The sequence below is a fragment of the Cinclus cinclus genome, chromosome 15 (assembly GCF_963662255.1).
Source record: "Cinclus cinclus chromosome 15, bCinCin1.1, whole genome shotgun sequence".
NCBI lineage: Eukaryota > Metazoa > Chordata > Aves > Passeriformes > Cinclidae > Cinclus > Cinclus cinclus.
The window spans coordinates 3,912,771-3,930,761 of record NC_085060.1 but is presented as its reverse complement, the minus strand read 5'-3'; the positions used below and the strand labels follow the sequence as shown (position 1 = coordinate 3,930,761).

The 17,991-nt window shown below is 49.2% G+C and overlaps 3 protein-coding genes across 9 annotated transcripts; 2 read left to right on the top strand and 1 right to left on the bottom strand.

Annotated features, from left to right (window-relative positions):
* Nucleotides 1–1,336: 1,336 nt before the first annotated feature.
* LOC134049911 (40-kDa huntingtin-associated protein-like) lies at nucleotides 1,337–2,421 on the bottom strand. Its single transcript, XM_062502659.1, has one exon. It carries the CDS (start codon nucleotides 2,419–2,421, stop codon nucleotides 1,354–1,356), a length of 1,068 nt encoding a protein of 355 aa, XP_062358643.1. The 3' UTR covers nucleotides 1,337–1,353.
* Nucleotides 2,422–3,638: 1,217 nt separating this feature from the next.
* Nucleotides 3,639–11,394, top strand: TRMT2B (tRNA methyltransferase 2 homolog B). 7 transcript variants are annotated; one of them, XR_009933655.1, is made up of 13 exons: nucleotides 3,639–3,933; nucleotides 4,692–4,746; nucleotides 5,201–5,320; nucleotides 5,727–5,826; nucleotides 5,974–6,044; nucleotides 6,490–6,636; nucleotides 6,771–6,865; nucleotides 7,389–7,603; nucleotides 7,714–7,815; nucleotides 7,976–8,095; nucleotides 9,013–9,112; nucleotides 9,758–9,948; nucleotides 10,829–11,394. XR_009933655.1 is itself a non-coding variant. In XM_062502877.1 (12 exons), the coding sequence occupies exons 1-12, from the start codon at nucleotides 3,758–3,760 to the stop codon at nucleotides 9,882–9,884; spliced, it is 1,428 nt and encodes a 475-aa protein (XP_062358861.1). In that variant the 5' UTR covers nucleotides 3,639–3,757; the 3' UTR covers nucleotides 9,885–10,660. The 7 variants fall into 7 exon arrangements, 5 of the variants coding, with proteins under 5 accessions (XP_062358861.1, XP_062358863.1, XP_062358865.1 ...); XM_062502877.1 differs by lacking the exon at nucleotides 10,829–11,394 and having other exon boundaries at nucleotides 9,758–10,660; XM_062502879.1 differs by lacking the exon at nucleotides 10,829–11,394 and having other exon boundaries at nucleotides 5,727–5,830; nucleotides 5,978–6,044; nucleotides 9,758–10,660.
* Nucleotides 11,395–11,461: 67 nt separating this feature from the next.
* TMEM35A (transmembrane protein 35A) lies at nucleotides 11,462–16,542 on the top strand. Its single transcript, XM_062502893.1, has 2 exons — nucleotides 11,462–11,985; nucleotides 14,957–16,542. The coding sequence occupies exons 1-2, from the start codon at nucleotides 11,866–11,868 to the stop codon at nucleotides 15,341–15,343; spliced, it is 507 nt and encodes a 168-aa protein (XP_062358877.1). The 5' UTR covers nucleotides 11,462–11,865; the 3' UTR covers nucleotides 15,344–16,542.
* The last annotated feature ends 1,449 nt before the right edge of the window (nucleotides 16,543–17,991 follow it).

Sequence of the window (17,991 nt, the reverse complement as noted above, 5' to 3'; positions counted from 1 at the left end):
CCATCCCCGGCACTACCGTGGGCTTGTAGTTTCAGCTGTTGGAATTTAAGGGGGGACGCGGATATGTGCGAGTTCGCCGCGTGGGTTTTTAGTTTTGCCTCCCAGCCTGGCGCATCCACAGCTAACTCTAGCCATAAAATAACATCCAGTTCGGATCCGAGCCTTTCTCAACTACCCTTTTACCTTGTCGAAAAGAGGCTTGCGGTAATTGAGGCTTCTTAAAATTAGCAGCTTTGTGTTTCAGAGAAGAAAGGGCAAGTTCATTATGTCAATGTGGAAGGTGAAAAATACTTGAAAAACAAACACTGGCAAAGCATTTGGAAAAAATGCCGTCTCCAGACCCAAATATTAAGACCACTGTTTAACAGAATTATTTCTTACCTCTGGCTTCTCTCCCAGGTGTACAAACAGGATTGCCTTTTTTCTGGAAGCCTCAACCTCTGTAGGGTCTCTGGAAATGCTGGCTGAGAGCATTTGTTTCACTGACCAGTCGCTGGGTACTCTAGAATTGTTCTTTATCCACCCAACACGCACACCCCAGGGGCATCTCCAGCTTCCAGGATAAAGCCTACCCTGCTTTAGGTTGTATATTAGCACTGCTGGAATTTAGCAAGGCCAGTGCCCAACAGCCGAATACACCAAAGACAGCAAGGTCTTTTCTCCTCTAAAGATACAAGTGACACAGACACAAGTGCCTGAGAGCAGACAGAGAACAAGTGAAAAGAATTAAGCAAATAGTCCACATTCCAGTAACTTCACCACTTCCACCATTAATTCCACTCCCAAATTCCCTTAGCTGAAGTAGATTTGCCATTGTGTAGGCTCAGTTCTCTGGGTTAACAGCTGCTACACAGACTACAGTCAGGCCACCATCACCCTAGGAACCACTCATAAGTCAGTGACCAACTCCTTTTGTCCACCACAAATCTCAGGGCCTCAAGTTGGCTGCAATGCCTGTTGTTTTCAGGACAGGGAAAAATTAAATCTTATTTTTATGTAGGTTTTTTTGCTTGGTTGTTTTGTTTTTTAATCACTCTTAAAAACACTTGATTCCTAGATACCCAAATCCTTCAACACATGTAAATTGCAGCCAGTCTTTTAACGAACAGCTTCCTTCTGCCCTCAAATGGCCTTTCTACTTTAGGCTTACACTTCTTCCAAGCACAACAACTTTCAGTACGTATAATGAGTACTTTACTATGACACAAGGCAAACGTGTAGATGAATGCATTCTCTCATCAACCGTTACTTTACTGCATTACAGAACTCGTATTAAAAATAAATAACGGGATAAAGTCTGTGCTGGCACTGGCTGAAGCGACCAGTCCGACCTGTCCCTGCGGGCGGTGGTGCTCAGAGGCCCTGTCCGGCGGGGCTCAGCATCTCCTGCAGCACCAGGTGCAGAAGATGGTTCTGCTCGGCGCTCAGCAGCGGCCACAGCTCGGCCTGCAGCGCCTTCAGCGCCTCCGCGTCCTTCTCCTGGCACGCCAGCACCGCCGACTGCAGCAGCAGGAACAGCTCGGCCGGCAGGTAGCTGGCGGCCGGCGGCAGCCCCCCGCCCGGGCCGGTGCCGCTCCCGGTGCCCGGTCCGCCGTCGGGCGCCTCCCAGCAGTACTGCTCCAGCGTGCGGGCGTGCTCGGGCAGCAGCTTGGCGGGCGGCGGCTGCAGTAGAAGCAGCAGCAGCACCCTCGACACCTCGCAGCGCGCCAGCACGTCCAGGAAGGCTCCGCCGGGCGCGGCCCCGGTCCCGGCCGCACCGCCCAGCCCGGCCCCGGCCAGCGCCTGCGCCCGCGTCAGCGTGGCCAGCGCCCCGGCGTAGTCGCGGGCCAGCAGCAGGCAGGACGCGCGCTCGGCCAGGCAGCGCAGAGCCTGCAGCGGCAACCGCGCCGCCGTCAGCAGCTCCGCCGCCCGCTGCAGGGGCGCGGCGGCGCGGGCGGGCTGTCCCGTGTCGCGGAGCGCGGCCGCCAGCTCCAGGCACGGCCCGGCCGCCAGCGCGGGCTGCCCCCGCTCCAGGTGCAGGCGGGCGGCGAAGGCCCCGCAGCTCTGCGCCGCCGCTACGTGCTCGCCGAAGCCACCGCGCAACCCCAGGCGCTGCCGCAGGTCCCGCTCCTGGCGCAGGAAGAGCCGCGCGGCCTCGGCCAGCGCTGCCGCCTCGGCGGGACCGTGGAACAGGCTCTGGGCGCAGCGCGCCACGGCCAGCTGGCACCAGGCGGCGTAGGGCAGGCTCTCCTGGGCGCGCAGCTCCCGCGCCAGCGCTGCGAACTGCTCCGCCGCCTCCGCCACGTTCGGTTTCCGCAGGAACCGCCGCCGCAGCTTGGCCGACACCAGCCGGTACCGCGATAGGAAATCGCCGTCGCCGCCGAGCCCCGGCCCGGAGCCGCTCGCCCCGCCGGGGCCGGAGCCGCCGCCCGCCGACAGCATCGCGGGTCCAGCGCGGAACTGACGAGCCGCGCTCCGCCGCGCGCTGCCGGCCAATCAGCACCCGCCCCGCCCTTCGCAGCCGGCCAATCAGCGCCCGCGCCGGGCCCCGTGGACAGTGAGGCGTGGCGAGGGCGAGGCTACTGCGGCCAGCGCGTCCCAGCTGTCACCGCCCACGATGGGCGTGACCACGTGACACAGACCAGGTGCGTAGCGCCCCACGCATGAAGCGGGCCTGAAGCCATGTGGCGCCCCCTTGCGGATTGGAGGACCCGGGATTAGGCGCGGGAGCGGACGGGAACAGGGCCAGGCTCTGGAACTCTTGGCGGGGAATCGTAGCAGCCAGGTTCACACAAGAACGGTTCACCCGAATGGTAGAAGGTGGGTGGGTGAGCCTCCTGGCTAAAGGATGTGTGGCAGCAGTTATTTTAGGTGAATCGAAGAGTGACAGATATCATAAAATCATAGAATCACTAGGCTGGAAGAGACCTTCAAGATCATGGAGTCCAACCCATGTCCTAACACCTCAAGTAAACCACGGCACACGAGTGCCACATCCAGTCTTTTTATAAACACATCTAGAGATGGTGACTCCACCACCTCCCCGAGCAGACCATTCCAGTACTTAATCACTCTTTCCCTAAAAGACTTTTTCCTAATATCCAACCTATATTTCCCTCGGCGCAGCTTAGTGCTCTGCCATGTGTTCTGTCAGTTGCTGCCTGGAGAAAGAGACCAAAACCCCCGACTGCTACCACCTTTCAGGTAAACACGTGAACAAGAGAACTCTTGGGGTCCCCGCGTAGATAAACTCGGAGAATCCCCAGGACTGAAAATATTTGGTACCCGAGGGAGCTAAGTGAGCATGAGACCACGCGTGCTTGCGTTCTCCTCGTTTTCCCGGAGCATCCGCTGGAGGCACGGCTTGGGCTGGCTGGGAGAGGCTGTTCCTGCGCTCCTGTCCACGTGTACCCAACTGCACCCACCCTGCAGCCGAAGTGACACGGCATCCAGACCTCCCTCCTGCTCTCTCCGCAGTCCTGAGTCTCCATCCCATCGGGCAGGTGGCACCGAGCCCTCTGTCTGTCCCAGGCCACACAGTTGCTGTGACAGTCGCTGCCCTCCCCAGCGCCGGCCGGGGCTCCGCGGGCAGCCCGGGGCGGGGAGCGGGGCCGGGCACGGGGAGGTCCCTGGGCTCTCACCGCGCCCTTTCCGCTCGCCGCCGCCGCCGGAGCGGGTCCGGGTCCGTGTCCGTGTCCGTGCCCGGAGCGGGGCCGGTTCCCCAGCCCGTGCCCGGTTCCCCAGCCCGTGCCCCTGCTCGGCTGCCCTCGCACTCGCCATGGCTCTGTCCTGCCTGCTGAGGCCACCGCGCTTTCACCTCCGCCCTCCGCCGCTCGCCATGCTCAGCCTGCCCGCTCCGCACCGCAGCCTGGTGACAACCACAGCAGCGACGTGGGGAGGGAAGAAAAAGGCCAGGGTGAGCTGCAGCCTGTCGGAGCCTTCCTGGGAGGAGAGGTAATGGCTTTTCCAAATCGACCAAGCATTCTTTTAAAGCATCAGGCACCTAAAGCTCTGAACGTGGTGGGTTGGGGGGGTTTACTTCCACCCAGTAGGAATAGAAGAGCCAGGGCTCGGCTCATTTGCCTGGAGTCTGGCCTGGGGAGAGGATAGCAGAGAAGACAAATGAAAAGGTTTGAGAGAAAAGGAGCAGATAAGTTCCCATTTTGGCAAGCAAAAAGTGGTGGTCCATTCGATTTGCAGTCTTGGACCTCAGAGTAGTTGGCACTGGGTGCTTTGGAAGCAGCTCCAAAAATCCTAGCTAAGCAATAGCTGCAGCCTATCCAGCTGTGGGGTGTTCCACATGGTCTCAGGGAGTCAATTAGGAGTGCTTGAATCATATCAGCCTCATATCTTTTTGGGGGGTCTTTTTAGGGTATATATGTCTTTTTTTTTTTTTTAACCAGCTTTTTATGTGTTTTGTTCTTGCTTGTTCTGCTTTGGATATGAGTAGTGTCACGTTGTGAGGTTTATCTCTGAACTAATTCTTTGTGGGTGGCTGGGTCAGTGCGAATGGACAGCTTGAAATTCCCTCCTGCTACATACAAACTGTGCATTTCACAGTGTTTCCCTGGGAGTCTGTGTGTTCACAGCCAGCCCTGGTGCAGAGCCCACACCAGAACAGTCCTGCCCATCAAGTAGCTGACAGAGATGTTATGCTATAGGAATCAGGAGTCAAGTAGCTCTGGGCACTGCCTTGCTGTTGTGCTTTCCAGGTTAGCAAATGCAGTGACACCACTGTGGAGACTTCCCTACCAAGAGCAGCTGCAGGTAAGGTGTGTTTACATAGACTTTTGTCTGTTATGTTGCCCCAACTGTCCATCCTATCCTCCTGAGCAGTAGCACTTAGCATCTTAATGCTGCAAACTCTCCAGACCCATTTACTGCTGCTTTAATCCTGTTGTGAAGGATAGAAATGGGAGGTTCCTTGTAGTACAGAGGATGGACATTTGCACACTTATCCTGTCCTCTGTGGGACTGCTCTGCTTCACTGGGACTTCAGGTTAGACAAAGTGTTCCAGGCCAGCATTTGGGGACCATAGACCAGGATTTTTCTTCCTGTTTCACCAAGCAGCTGTGGTTATGAAAAAGGCAGAGTTCCTCTGGGGCTATATTTTCACTTGCAGTTTTTCCTCCTGTTGGACTCCCCAGAGGTGGGTGATGAGGAGCTGCCCACCATCGTGTGGTCCTGTGATAGTGTTTCTGCCTCAGAACTCCTCTGCAGGTAAAGTATGAAAACCAGAGGAAGATTTTGCAGACACTGGCATCTCGTCTTGAGGAGCTGGGCATAGATGCACAGAAACCTGGTGGGCTCTGCTGTCCTCTGCAGCCTGTAGTCCCTTCGGTGAGTGTCCCATGGGAATGTTCTTCCCTCTGAGTCACAAACAGTCTCTCACTCAACAGATCAAGAGTCTCATGGGGGGCATCATTTGGTTGCAGGGACTGTGTCTAAGTCAATTCTTGCTAACTTGTGCTTTGCAGCTTGAGGCTGCCCTAGAGTGAAATAAGCCCTTATGAACCCTTTTTTTGTGCCTAAGGCCACCCTGTTAAACCTGTCACCATTCTGTCACAGAGAGCCACTTCTTGTACCCCAGGGGCAGTACTGAGGTTCTTGAGCTCTGTTTCCGTGTTTTGCCCATTCACATACATCCTTCCATGTTGGCAACAGAATAACCAGGCTGGGGTTTGGCTTTCCTCAATTGCTTTTTCTTTTAATCCAAGGCTTTGCTTTTTCTTCTTTTCTCCCTCAGCCCATCATTAATGGCTACCGAAACAAATCCACTTTCTCTGTGAACCGAGGACCAGATGGGAACCCCAAAACTGTGGGGTTGTATGTAGGAACTGGCAGAGGTCAGTGCAGGACAAGAAACTCATAGAAAACTGCTGGCATGGGTGTGGAAATGGGGAAAGGACTCTTGGCAATTTATCATGTCAGATGCTACAATGGTTTACATGCCCTGAACCAGAGCAATTAAATACCTGTCCATCTCTCTACAGAAAGAAATATTGTCTGTGTGAAAGCCAACCATGTGGAGAACATACCCTCAAAACACAAACAAGTAGCCCAGGTAAATAAATAAGTCATGTCTGTCCCTTCACTGTGGAATAGAGAGACTGCAATATCTCTTACTTGGGATAACACTGTAATTTTAATTGTGCTGTGCTTTCAAGTCCACTTTCATGTTCTGAAAATTTTCATGCCTGATTCTAGTTGGTGGATAAAGTACTTTTATAAAAACTCACACGTTAATATTGCAGCCCATAAGGTGTCCTGAGTAATGAAGTTATTAAGTGACAATGTATTCCTGCCAATCTATTAAAATACATAAGAATTGCAAATTGAAATTATTAAAATGTGTTGTCTTTCAAGAGCCTGAAAGGAGCTTTCATCCAGTGTATTAAAATCAAACAGGAAAAGCAGACCACATCGATGGAAGGGCTGCCTGTCTGCAGGGGCTAAGAACAGGGCACTTGTCTTCATGGTACTAAAGGTGTCATTTCCCTTCCCCTCAGTGCTATGAGGAGTTCATCTGTCACTCCCCCCTGGACTCCTGCATCCTCTTCCATGAAGGTGGACACTGGCGAGAGCTCGTGGTTCGTACCACCAGCTGTGGCCACACCATGGCTATCATCACCTTCCACCCCCAGCAATTGGGCCAGGTGAGCACGGGGAGGACAGGGCAAGAGGCACAGCAGGCATCTGGATGAGCTGAGCCTGCTGGCTGTGTTGCTGGGGAGAGGGGTCTAATGAGGTTACCCAAAGAGGCAGCTTTGTCTTTCTCACTCTTTGATAGGAGGCACTGGCTACTCAGAAAGCATTGCTGAAGGATTTCTTCACATGTGGGCCTGGAGCAGTCTGTGACTTGACTTCACTTTATTTCCAAGAGAGGTAAATGCCTTGCTGCGGGAATGAGTGGAAGCAAAGCCACCTCATTCTTCTACCCCCTTTCTGGCCAAATTAAAGTTCCACCATTTCAGGGAGTGCTGGAAGAGAATGGCAGATGTTTGGATCCCTCTTGAAGATGTGGCTTTAAGATGGACCCATCTTTTATTTTACCAGACTTATTTGAACATGCTGTGGTTCTACCTCATGGGAATTAGGAGTCTGGGAAGCTTAAAGAAAAAATTTCCAGTGACTATCCCAAGACAGTACATCACATGAGCAGCAAAACTGGGGAATAGACCCAAGGAAGGCTGCCTTCTGCTAAGTAATTTTGATCCTTTTAGTGAAATTTAGGCAAGTCACAGATTCCTTACAAGGAATCAAAATGCTTTAATCTTGTTGAAAGGCTCACATGAAAAAAAAGGTGTTGAAAGGAAGAACCATCCTCGACTGCCCATGAGCACCCTGGGAATGGAAACCAGATCCTCTTTGCTGCCTTCTAACAGCTTTTTTTTGTGTGATCCGCCAGCACCATGACACGCTGCTCCCACCAGCAGTCCCCCTACCAGCTCCTCCACGGAGCACCGCACATCTTCGAAGAACTGCTCGGCCTGAAGTTCCGCATCTCTCCAGATGCCTTTTTCCAAGTCAACACGGCTGGAGCAGAAGTTCTGTACCAGGAAGTTGGGGAGCTCTGCCAGGCTACTGGGGATACTGTCCTCCTTGACATCTGCTGTGGAACAGGTGGGTTCCTGGGCTCCCAGAGCTTTGCATTCCAGAGAGGATCCTTGCTATGTAAGGGCCTATTTCTTCAGCGTGAATGTATGGAGTATTTTTGTTTCCTGTATTTCCAGGCACAATTGGTCTCTCTCTGGCTCACCGAGTGTCCAAGGTTATTGGTGTCGAGGTGGTAGAGAAGGCAATAGAGGATGCTGAGTGGAATGCAGCATTCAATGGTGAGTTCAGACTTGCTGTGGCAAAAGTTTCCAACTAAATGCTGAAAAATCAGAGTAGAAGTGAGCAGAGGGACCCTAACCAGTTACAGCAAAGGGTGGTTCATGTTATGCTTAACTGTTGGTGAGACTCAGTTCATGTGGTTGCTGTTCTATTTCACAGGGATCTCAAACTGTGAGTTTCACAGTGGAAAGGCAGAGGCTGTGTTACCACAGCTCCTGGCATCGTGGGAGGATGCCCGATCGCTTGTTGCTGTGGTGAACCCTTCTCGGGCTGGCCTACGTGAGAGAAAATGCTGTTTATTTTCATCCTATAAACAGAGTTTTGAACAAGTCCTGTGACACCTGTTACACTGGCTCTAAACCCTTTCCCTGCTTGGTTTCTCATTTCTTGTTGCTGACAGAAGCTAAAAGCCCATAAAGTCTGCTGTTTTCAGTGCCTTCATTATGCTTTCTCTTTAGCTCTAATCTTTTTTCCATCTATCACAGGTTTACACAATTATTTAAGAGAGAGGGGACCTCTGGAAGTCTGTGGTGCAATTTCTCAACTATAGCAAGGCCAACTTTAGAGTTGTATGAGGTTGCATAGGGATATAAAACCTAGCTGAGGTTTGAATGTGTCCAAGGGTATATCTCCTCTCCTGAAAATATTTTTCCCCTAATGTATTTAATCAGAATTTTCCCTTGATGCCATACATCTATTGCTTCTCATCCTCTTCTCACACCCCTCTGAGAAGATTCTCAGTTATCTGTAATCCCCCATGAGGTCCCTGAAGATAGCAAATGGATCCTTGCTTACCTTCTGTTCCCCAGGATGAATAATCCAGCCCTCAAACTGTCTCAGTGGTCTCCCCTGGAGTGTGTACTGGGAAGTCACACACTGATCCTGATGCCCAGATACACTCTCACAAGTGTGTGTGGAAGGTTTGATATGCCTTTGCATAATTGAGTAACATTTTTATTCCCATCCTCCATCCGCCTGGGAAGCAGAGGGACTTCTCCCATTGCTCTGCCCTGCCTGCCAAATTGGCTAAGCTGTCAGCAGTGTGGGTCGCACCCGTGACCTCCTGAGAGACTCCATCTGAAATAGAATGTGTCAAAATATGCATTTGTATTTTTGACAGTTCTGTGGTGCTGTGTAGTCATTCCTTCTGGAGAGCTCAGGATGGTGGTGGGAAAGCAGGGTGTCTGTTTTTGCAGATTACAGGGTTGTTCGAGCCATCAGGAACTGCAGGTCCATCCGCAGGCTGCTCTACATCTCCTGCAAGCCAGAGGGTGAAGCCATGAGGAACTTCCTTGAGTGAGCACTTTCTGTTGATCTCAGTGAAGATCTTGTTAAGTCCAGTCCAGACAAGGCATCAGTGAGGAACAGAAAATAATGCAAACATGGCACAATGACACTGTGCATCCTTCTGAAAAAACAAAACCAAAACCACAAACAAACAAACAAAAACAAACAAACAAACAAACAAACAAAAAACCCAAAGCACATCTAAATGTGAGATACAGAGTCCATCGGGTTCCCTGCAGGAAGGTTGGCCCCTTGCCAGTAAAGGGAAGTCAAGGGGATTTGTCACCTGCTTAGGGGTTAATCATGTAGCTTTATCTGGTCATCTTTTAGCTTGGGGTAGACCCAGGTGATAAATCTGTTTGCAGGCAGCCATAAGGGCAGTGCAAAACTGAAATTGAATGTCTTGCAGCTGGGATGGCTTCTGAGAAAAGGAGCTTTTAACTTGCAGCTTGTCTGACTGTTCAGCTTGTCCCTGAAGTTTTCAGAGCTGGTTGGGGATTAAGTACTGATGGTTCCATGCCTCAGCGAATGTTAAGACTCTGAGGAATGTTAGCCAAACACATGATACCTCCTTTGTGGATCCCCCTTGGATTGTGATACAGTGGTGGGAAGGCTTCTGCTACTGGTCTAAAGGATGCTCTTTGCTTTCCACAGGCTATGCTGCCCACCTGACCCAAGGAAGAAGTTGACAGGGAAGCGATTTGCCCCCGTGCTGGCTATTCCTTTTGACATGTTTCCTCACACTGTTCACTGTGAGCTGCTGCTGCTGTTCACCCGCTGACAAGGAGGCAGGAATGAGCTCTGAGAGCTTGGGAAGCAACCTCCTCCTGTCCTGAAGAGCCAATGTAATTAGGATTTTAACTTATTTTCTGTGAAGTTGTATAAAACTCTCTCTTACTTTGGCTTGCCTACCAACACTGTTCTGTAAAGAACTACTTGGATTTCTGGGGTGAAAAGGTTCTCTATAACAGTTCATCACCTTTCCTTCCCCTGCAAACCTTGGGCTGCTGGTTAAAGCAGCCTGGAAAAGACTCTCCCTGTGTTGAGGAATGTGCCCAGGGCACATATTCGAGCTGCAAATCGTGCCCTGTATAGTGGGAAATCGCTGGAGCCCCAGGCAAGGAGCCGTGAATGGGTGCTGACCTTATGCCTAACAAAGGACAGGGCACTTCCAGGGCTGGCTGGGTGTGGGTGGCTTCTCACCCACAGACTCCGCACAAACCGATGAACAATGATTAGAGACCTCTAATTTTCCACTGGTCAGAACTGTTGTGGGAGATTTAGGATGGAAGAGTATGAAAGCCCAAGGATTCCTTTGTTGGGGTCCTAGCCTGGAGGAGGCACCAGCTTTGACAATGAGATTTTTCTATAAAACAAAATAAAGAAAACAGATTTCAGTGTCTCTCTTTGCACATCTACCTCCCCCTTCTCCGCTAATGATTGCTGATGCCTAAATATGAAATGCCCTGTGAAAATGTCAGCTGGAATGTTTTTCCTCTTCAGGATGTTCTGCAATAGCTAATTAAAATTTTTCTTCTGTTTTGTATGTGTCTTGTCGGGCTCACAGTGTTATTATATATCTCCAGCTCTTTCAGAGATGGAGCTGCTGTAGTGGGAGGGGAGTTTGAATGAGCAGATTTCCCTTGTGTTGCTGAGTCTCAGAATTATTTGAATCGAGGCTGATAAACTCCCAAGGAAGCTGAGAGAGCTGCCTGTATTTTTCAGACTTTTGACTCCAGTCCTGAGCTTTGAACAACAACAACAACAACCAGTTCTCAAGCCATGGGGACTCAAAATATATGTGTTTAAAACTGTGAAGATTACTGCACCATAAAGGGAGTGATGATAAGATTCCTGCCAGGCATAGGAAATGCCACTCTTGCACTGTCCCATGAGTGAAGGTTTTTACACACCTTTTGCACCCTTTTGTTTTCATTTTATACCAAAGGATGTGGTATTCCTGTTCTGTGTAATTATATTATTCTGTTTTGTATAATTATACCTTGGTTTCTCACTGCAAGATCTGAATAGATTTCTGCTAGGTTTTGGTCAAAAGGAAATGTGTTGCATTAATTGGAGGGGAGACAATGGTTTTAAAACTGAAAGTACAAGAGGATCATAAAACCTTTCCACTAGCCTCTGGAGAGCTGATACACAGAATAGCTGTGGATGGCTCAGGATAGGTTTTATCTGCAGTGGGGGCGGGTGACACAAGTGGCCTCACCTTCCCTTTTAAGCATCAGGTTCCAGGAGAGCCACAGGGACAAAACATTTATTTTTCTTTCCTGGTGCAAATAAACGAAGCAATCTGTTGTTTCCTATGTCTGAACATCTGAATATCTGAAACTGAAAGCTGTCTATGTACAAGCTGCCCACTTCCCCTCCACAGCACATTACTCCTGTGCCCTCTGCTAACATGTCCTTGTTTTCCCACTAATGAATAACTGTGCTCTGCCTTTGGCTGCCATCCCACATCCTCAGAATTGTCTCCGTTTCGGCTTTCTGTGGGCGATTTATGGAACACGCAAGGAAAGAAGAGGACGAGTTCCTCTTGCGCTCCAGTGCTGGAGCCGCCTGGCTCTGGCTGCAGGGCTTTAGGACCCAGGGGTTGCTGAGTGGAGGAGGCCGAATCCCCTCCCGCTGTCATTCTGCTGCCTCTGCAGCTTTATTCCTACAGCCTTCAATGGTGACGGACTCCCTCCCACCCGGGCTGGCAGCCAGAGCCACAAAAGGCCTCGCTAGGACCGGATCCCCGCGGCTCTATGGCATCTCCCAGGACCATCACTATCGTCGCCCTCTCGGTGGCCCTGGGGCTCTTCTTCGTCTTTATGGGGACCATCAAACTGACCCCCCGGCTCAGCAGGGATGCCTACAATGAGATGGTGAGTCGGGCATCACCGAGGGAGGTGCTTTAGGGCTCTCCCGCCTTGCAGCAGGAGCAGTGGGGGATGCAGGGGGTGACTGCCCTGGAACCCCGAGCGAGGGGCAGGAGAGGGAAGAAGCCGATCTGACTCCTTACTTGATAGACATGGAGAGAAGCCAATAATACAATACGCAGCGCCCAAGATACCCTGGCAGCCCTTCCCTGGGCTCCAGCTGAGCCTATTCCCAGAGAAACCTCTGGTGGATAAGGATGGGGAGGGGAGGCAAGGAGGATGGAGTGGCACAGCACACACAGCCTGCAGAAGATGGGGACATAAGGGTCTCTAAAAGCAAGGCCTGCAGAAGTGCCAGATATGCAGCAGGCAGGGATAGCTGATCCCTGAGGGGAAACCTATACACTGGAGGGGGTAGGAAAAGCAGATGCCTGCTCTGGCAGATCTTCATCCTCAAAATTCGATGTTTTAAAACTAGGATAATGATCCTGACTGTCCCTACCTCACCAGATTTGTGCAGGGATTAATTAATGATTGTGAGATGCTTTGAGATTCTTAGCTGGCAGAGGAAGGTATTATTAATAGTCTTCTTATTATTCTCTTTGGCCTAGGAAATGAGCCTCTCCCCCTCTTGCCTAAGAGGAAAGGGGTGAGGAGAGGACGGAGAAGTCACTTTGTGCATTTCCCACCTGGTGAACTGGTTTATGCTTCTCTCTGCTCTGGGCCAGCCCTGCTGCAGAGCTTTGCCAGCTGCAAGCTGCAGGCAGGTGGGGAACTGGCTGCCACATTTTGCTTCCTCATCTGTGTTTATTTATTCTCCTGCCCACCCCCCAGACTCCTGCTTCCCCAGTTATTTATTGTGGTGGTTGAAAAGATTAGTATAATTTTTGTGCCCCTAAAAAAATAATGCTGGAAGTTTCCAGCACATTCTGTTCTCCCTCTTTGCTCCACCTGCCCAGTTGCTTTTCCTTAGCTCTCAAATAACATCTCAATTGCAGTGCCTAGTCTGCAGCCCAGCACAGGGATCTCACAGAGGAAAATCCTCAAGAAGTAACTCATGGGCAAGAGACACATGAGGTAAAACCCCTAGAAAACAAAGCTCTTAAGCTTCTGCTACAGGGAAAAAAAACCCAACAAAACAAAAAACCAAAAAACAAACAAACAAAAAAAAGAAACAACAACAACAAAAAAAAAAACCAAAACAAACAAACAAAAAAAACCAAACAAAAAAAACAAAACAAAAACCCAAAACAAAACAATAAAACCCCTAAAAGCACAGAGACTTTAGGACCATTGCTTCTGTGTTCCCTTCTGCTTTACCAAGACTCAGGCCTACAGGTAGGAGTGATCTCTGGTTTTATAAAGCAGGTATTACACAGCATCATTATTCTTCATAGTCCATATTGTTACATATTCATGGTTCATTAGGCTCTCCTGCCTTTGCTGTGCTACATGCTGTGGTGGTCTGTCAGGTCATGCAGACAGGAAAAACCTGACCTTGCTAATCCATAAGGATGGCTTTTTGCCCCCAGCAAACGGATAACCTCTTGTTATCTGCCTAAACCACCAAACCTGTAGTTTTTCATTCAGAAAAAACACATTAGCTTGCCTATTAAAATACCTAAAACACCAGAGTACTCTAGGACATGCTTACAGTATGTTTCTTTAAAATGTTGTATTTTTCACAACTGTTTAAAAATACTCTGCTTTGAGGTTTTAGTCACTGATGGTTTAAAATACATCCTTACAATGCGAACACTTGGAGTAAATGTGTCAGGATATCTTCAGTTATTTTGTAGCAAAAATCACAATGCTGGATATTTTTAAACCACCTGTGAAGCATCAGATCCTCTCAGAAGGAAGCAAATTCTATGGAGATGTGGGAAAGTCCTGTATGCCTGTAATGTAGGTATCCAAAATTGTATGGACGTAAATCCACAGTCTGATCAGTACCTGTGAGAGCTGAACAATCCTGTACCTGAGATTTGGCTTCCAATTCCCTCACACTGATCAGAAAACAGAGGACACAATGATAATAATGTCTTCAGGGATATTACACTGAAGTATAAGTGGGAATAATTTCAGTGTCTCACACTGAATATAGGAGCCTTATTTTTATATATACATATACGTATAAGTAAATACTTGATTGCAAAACAAAAAGAGAAACAAACCTAAACAAAACAGTAAGGCCAGCAGCACCTAAAGTTCAAATGCAAGAATGTGGACATATGTAAGGACAAAGGCTGCTTCTTTCCCCAAAAGAATGAGGCAGCTGTCTAAGCAGGCTGAGTCTTGCAACTTACACTGCTTCTAAATCCAGCATAAACCAGAGAGCAAATAAGGTCAAATGTCAGCTTGTTTTCACCTGAGGAAAGAAAGGATCATAAAGGTATGTAAACATAGGATAGGACTGGTGAATCCCAGCTTTGATGTTTAGTCCCACCCTAAGCCTGCACTGCCCATAACTACTGTAAATTGATTTGGAATATTGTAAGTTGCTTTGGGATGTTGTAAGTTGCTTTGGGATGTTGTAAGTTGCTTTAGAGTAGAAAGAGACTTGTATTTACTTACTGTGCTTTGGCTTTGCAGGGATTGGGTGTATTAGCCAATTTTAAAGCCCAAGGTACTCTTAGAAAGATGTTTGTTTGTTTTAAAACATGGTTCTGCACTGCTAATTCCAGCAATCCGAACCTGAGGTTTCAGGGTAAGGTACACCTGGCCTGGCTGTAGTTCCAAAGATGAATAAGAGATTGCAGAACTGTTTTCCAGTAAGGAGACAGCATCTTAGAAAGGGTGAATTGTAGATTCATGGTTTAATATACCCCAAAACAGAAGCTTTACAAATTGGCTATTGTGCCAGGGGGTCTGTGACAATAGAAATAATTTCTAGGTCATATTGCACATCAATCTGTTTCAATGGAAGTCACCTTTGCCTTCACGTTCTCACATGATGTCCTTGGCTGCTTGATTCTAGAAACGAGCATACAAAAGCTATGTGCGGGCCCTGCCCATGCTCAAGAAGATGGGAGTCAGCTCCATCCTCCTCCGCAAGAGCATCGGTGCCCTGGAAGTGGCGTGTGGCATTGTCATGACACTGGTGCCTGGTCGCCCCAAGGACGTGGCCAACTTCCTGCTCCTCCTCCTCGTGCTGGCTGTGCTCTTCTTCCACCAGCTCGTGGGGGACCCCCTCAAGCGTTATGCCCACGCCCTGGTCTTTGGGATCCTGCTCACCTGCCGCCTGCTGATCGCTCGCCAGCCCGAGGAGCTGCCGCCGGAGAAGAGGATGCTGTCGGTGAACGGGGATGAGCAGCCACTCATCCATGAAGCAGCTCCTGAGAAAGGCAAAATGAAGGTATCCTAGTTGAGTGCACGTGAGGAAACACGGACCCTCGAGGCAGCACTCTCCAAAATCACCCAGAAAATTTGTTTTTTATTTACCTACTTGCATTTTCTTTTTGTCTGTCTAAATAAAGTTGCACTTGGGGTCTGAGAGATACAAGGTATGTCTACACTGTAGTCTTGCTTTTGCTGCTGCCTTGTAATGTAGAAAAACACAAGCTAGCTTCCACAGGGACAGCTTGGAGGCAGTCAGCAACCTGGCTGGAGCAGTGCTGGCCTAAATTTTGGCTGTGGCAGCTGCAAAACCAGCCTGAGACGCTGGGCAGAGACGTGGGTGGGCACTCAGGCCACCCTGGCACCGCTGCAGTGGGGAGATCAGCCCTGAGCACCAGCTCTGAGCCCCACAGCAGCAGAGCCGGCCTGGGTGGGCTGCTGCCGCCCAGGACAGTGGCTGGGCAGGACATGACACACATCTACATTTCCCTTTCCATGGCCAAGGGGTTAAAGGGACCCTGTTACCAAAAAATTGCTGTTTGTTGTGTTGGACAGAGGGATTCCTTGGGCTTTGCTGCCTCGGTGCCAGTCCTTTCTATGGAATGGTTATCCAGAGAAAACATGGAATGCTCTGTTTACATCTTTGATTTCTGTGCAGAGACTCCAAAGCTGGGACAATGGCCTGATAACAGTAGTTTTTTGCCTGCTTCACATGAGGCAGTGGTATCTCTTTACCCTTCTTGGCAGCGAGTGAGGAGAGAGGGGATGTGGAGCAGAACTGCCCAGAGAACACCAAAGTATCTCTCTGATGTTGGCAAGTAGCCTTGTGCCCCCAAGTTCCCTGCAAGCTCCTTTTTTTTACCCCCACAGCTACTGTGAACATTATAGAATTGTTGTTTATTTCTGGTAGATGAGGGTCTGAACAATTACAGGTACCTCACTGCTCATCCCACATACAGCCTCAGTGAGCTGGGATAAGTCATGTTACCAGAGCCTGAATCCCTGTGTTGTATCTGAAATCTTAGAGTGTCATAAGGAGCATGTGTTACCTCTGAAAACTGGTTTTTTTTAATGTTTGTCTGTTCTCAGTTTTTTTTTTTAATTAGTCACAAAAATAAACTTTTTGAAATTTGGAGAAAAATGTCTTTACAGAAACAATTTTTTTATTTGAGAGATGTGTCTGAAAACATTTCCTTCTGGTCAAACACTCCACCTGAAATGGGCAGAATCATGTCAGGCAATTTGAGAGACAAAGTGATGCAGAATGGAAATCAGATAAACTCTACTTGGTTATGTATTAATGTGTCTTAATAACCAGAGATATTTAAAAGAGACATTTGGGTATTTTACTGAAACAGTCTCAAATAAATTTCTGCTACAGTTCAATGCAGCAGTGAGAAAAGGTAACTCCAGTAAACTGTCAGCATTGTATCTCTATAAAAACTGATGATGGATGTTCATACGCAGTTTTCTCCTGAAGTTTGCTCCTAAAACAGATGCAGCCCTATATATATATATTTATATTTATATGCTGAAAAAGCCTCCTCCTAGAGTTCCAGATGGACTAAATCTCTCATATCAAATGTGCACCCTGAACAAAGGAACCAGCAGGTTACCTCTATTAGACAATCCAATCTTCACAGACTATCTCAAGGTCACCCAAAATATATCTACAGAATTCCCTTTACTTCCCAAAAGACGCTTTAGCTACCACACCCCCCGACTGGGGTTATCAATTGTGTTTTAATTGAAAACCTAATAAAAATACCACCAACTCAAACTCACACCATGCTGTGCATTCCTACACAACAGAACTGCTGCAGCCCTTTCACCTGAGCAGTCAACCCAGGAAACCTTTGGGAACAATTGTTGTGTTTATCTTTCGTAACATTCCCCACTGAAGCTTGTAGAGATGATAATAATAAAGCATCCCGTGGAGCAAAGCAAGTCTCTGTAAAAGCTTCAGACTGTTCAGTAAATACTAGAAAAACCCCTTTTTTCACATTTGCAGGGATATGAACAACTGACCAGCAGCCGTGCCTTGCGTGTTCTTTGTTACAGAGTAAGACAACTCATGTCGGAGCTCAATAGCAAGAATTCTGTATTTATCTTAGCGGGCTGACCTTTATCACTGCCCCCCAGCATTAAACAGCTATTTTTGGATGCTTCCAGCCATCTGTGCTCGCTGGAAGTGACAAGAACAGATCCACTCCTTCTGTAAGACCCCGACGCTAACTTACTTTTCCTTCTTTTTTTTTTTTCCCTTCAATTCTTTCTGTTTTTCCCTCCCCCCCCCATGCGCGTTTCTATCTTATCTCCACACCCCCAATTTCATTCTGGTTGGCCTCATCCAGGCGCCACTGTGTAGAACCTCAGGGTTACTGCCTCGCTTTATATGTGCATTCTTTTCCCCCATTTCGTTTTTCAAACGTAATCTTAGGCTGGCGTTCCCAACCCGAGAGACGAGGACACACCTGAGGGGAAGGACTAACTCCCCTCACGGGAGCTACCCGCCCCTCACAGAGAGCGCATGCGCAGACCGCCTGGAGTAGGAAGGGCGGAAGCGCCGCCGTCGTTTCCGCCCGCTGCTGGCGGTGGCGGCTCTGCGCATGCGCAATCCGTGCGGGGTGGGCGGGAACCCTCCTGAGGGGCTCGGTGGCGGTCAGTGCGCATGTG

Coding starts and splice junctions, on each gene's coding strand:
- LOC134049911 (XM_062502659.1), bottom strand. CDS start 2,421: ATGCTGTCGGCGGGCGGCGGCTCCGGCCCCGGCGGGGCGAGCGGCTCC.
- TRMT2B (XM_062502877.1), top strand. CDS start 3,758: ATGGCTCTGTCCTGCCTGCTGAGGCCACCGCGCTTTCACCTCCGCCCT. Junction 5,321..5,726: donor TGCAGCCTGTAGTCCCTTCG/GTGAGTGTCCCA, acceptor TTTCTCCCTCAG/CCCATCATTAATGGCTACCG. Junction 6,045..6,489: donor AACACAAACAAGTAGCCCAG/GTAAATAAATAA, acceptor CCTTCCCCTCAG/TGCTATGAGGAGTTCATCTG.
- TMEM35A (XM_062502893.1), top strand. CDS start 11,866: ATGGCATCTCCCAGGACCATCACTATCGTCGCCCTCTCGGTGGCCCTG. Junction 11,986..14,956: donor GGGATGCCTACAATGAGATG/GTGAGTCGGGCA, acceptor GCTTGATTCTAG/AAACGAGCATACAAAAGCTA.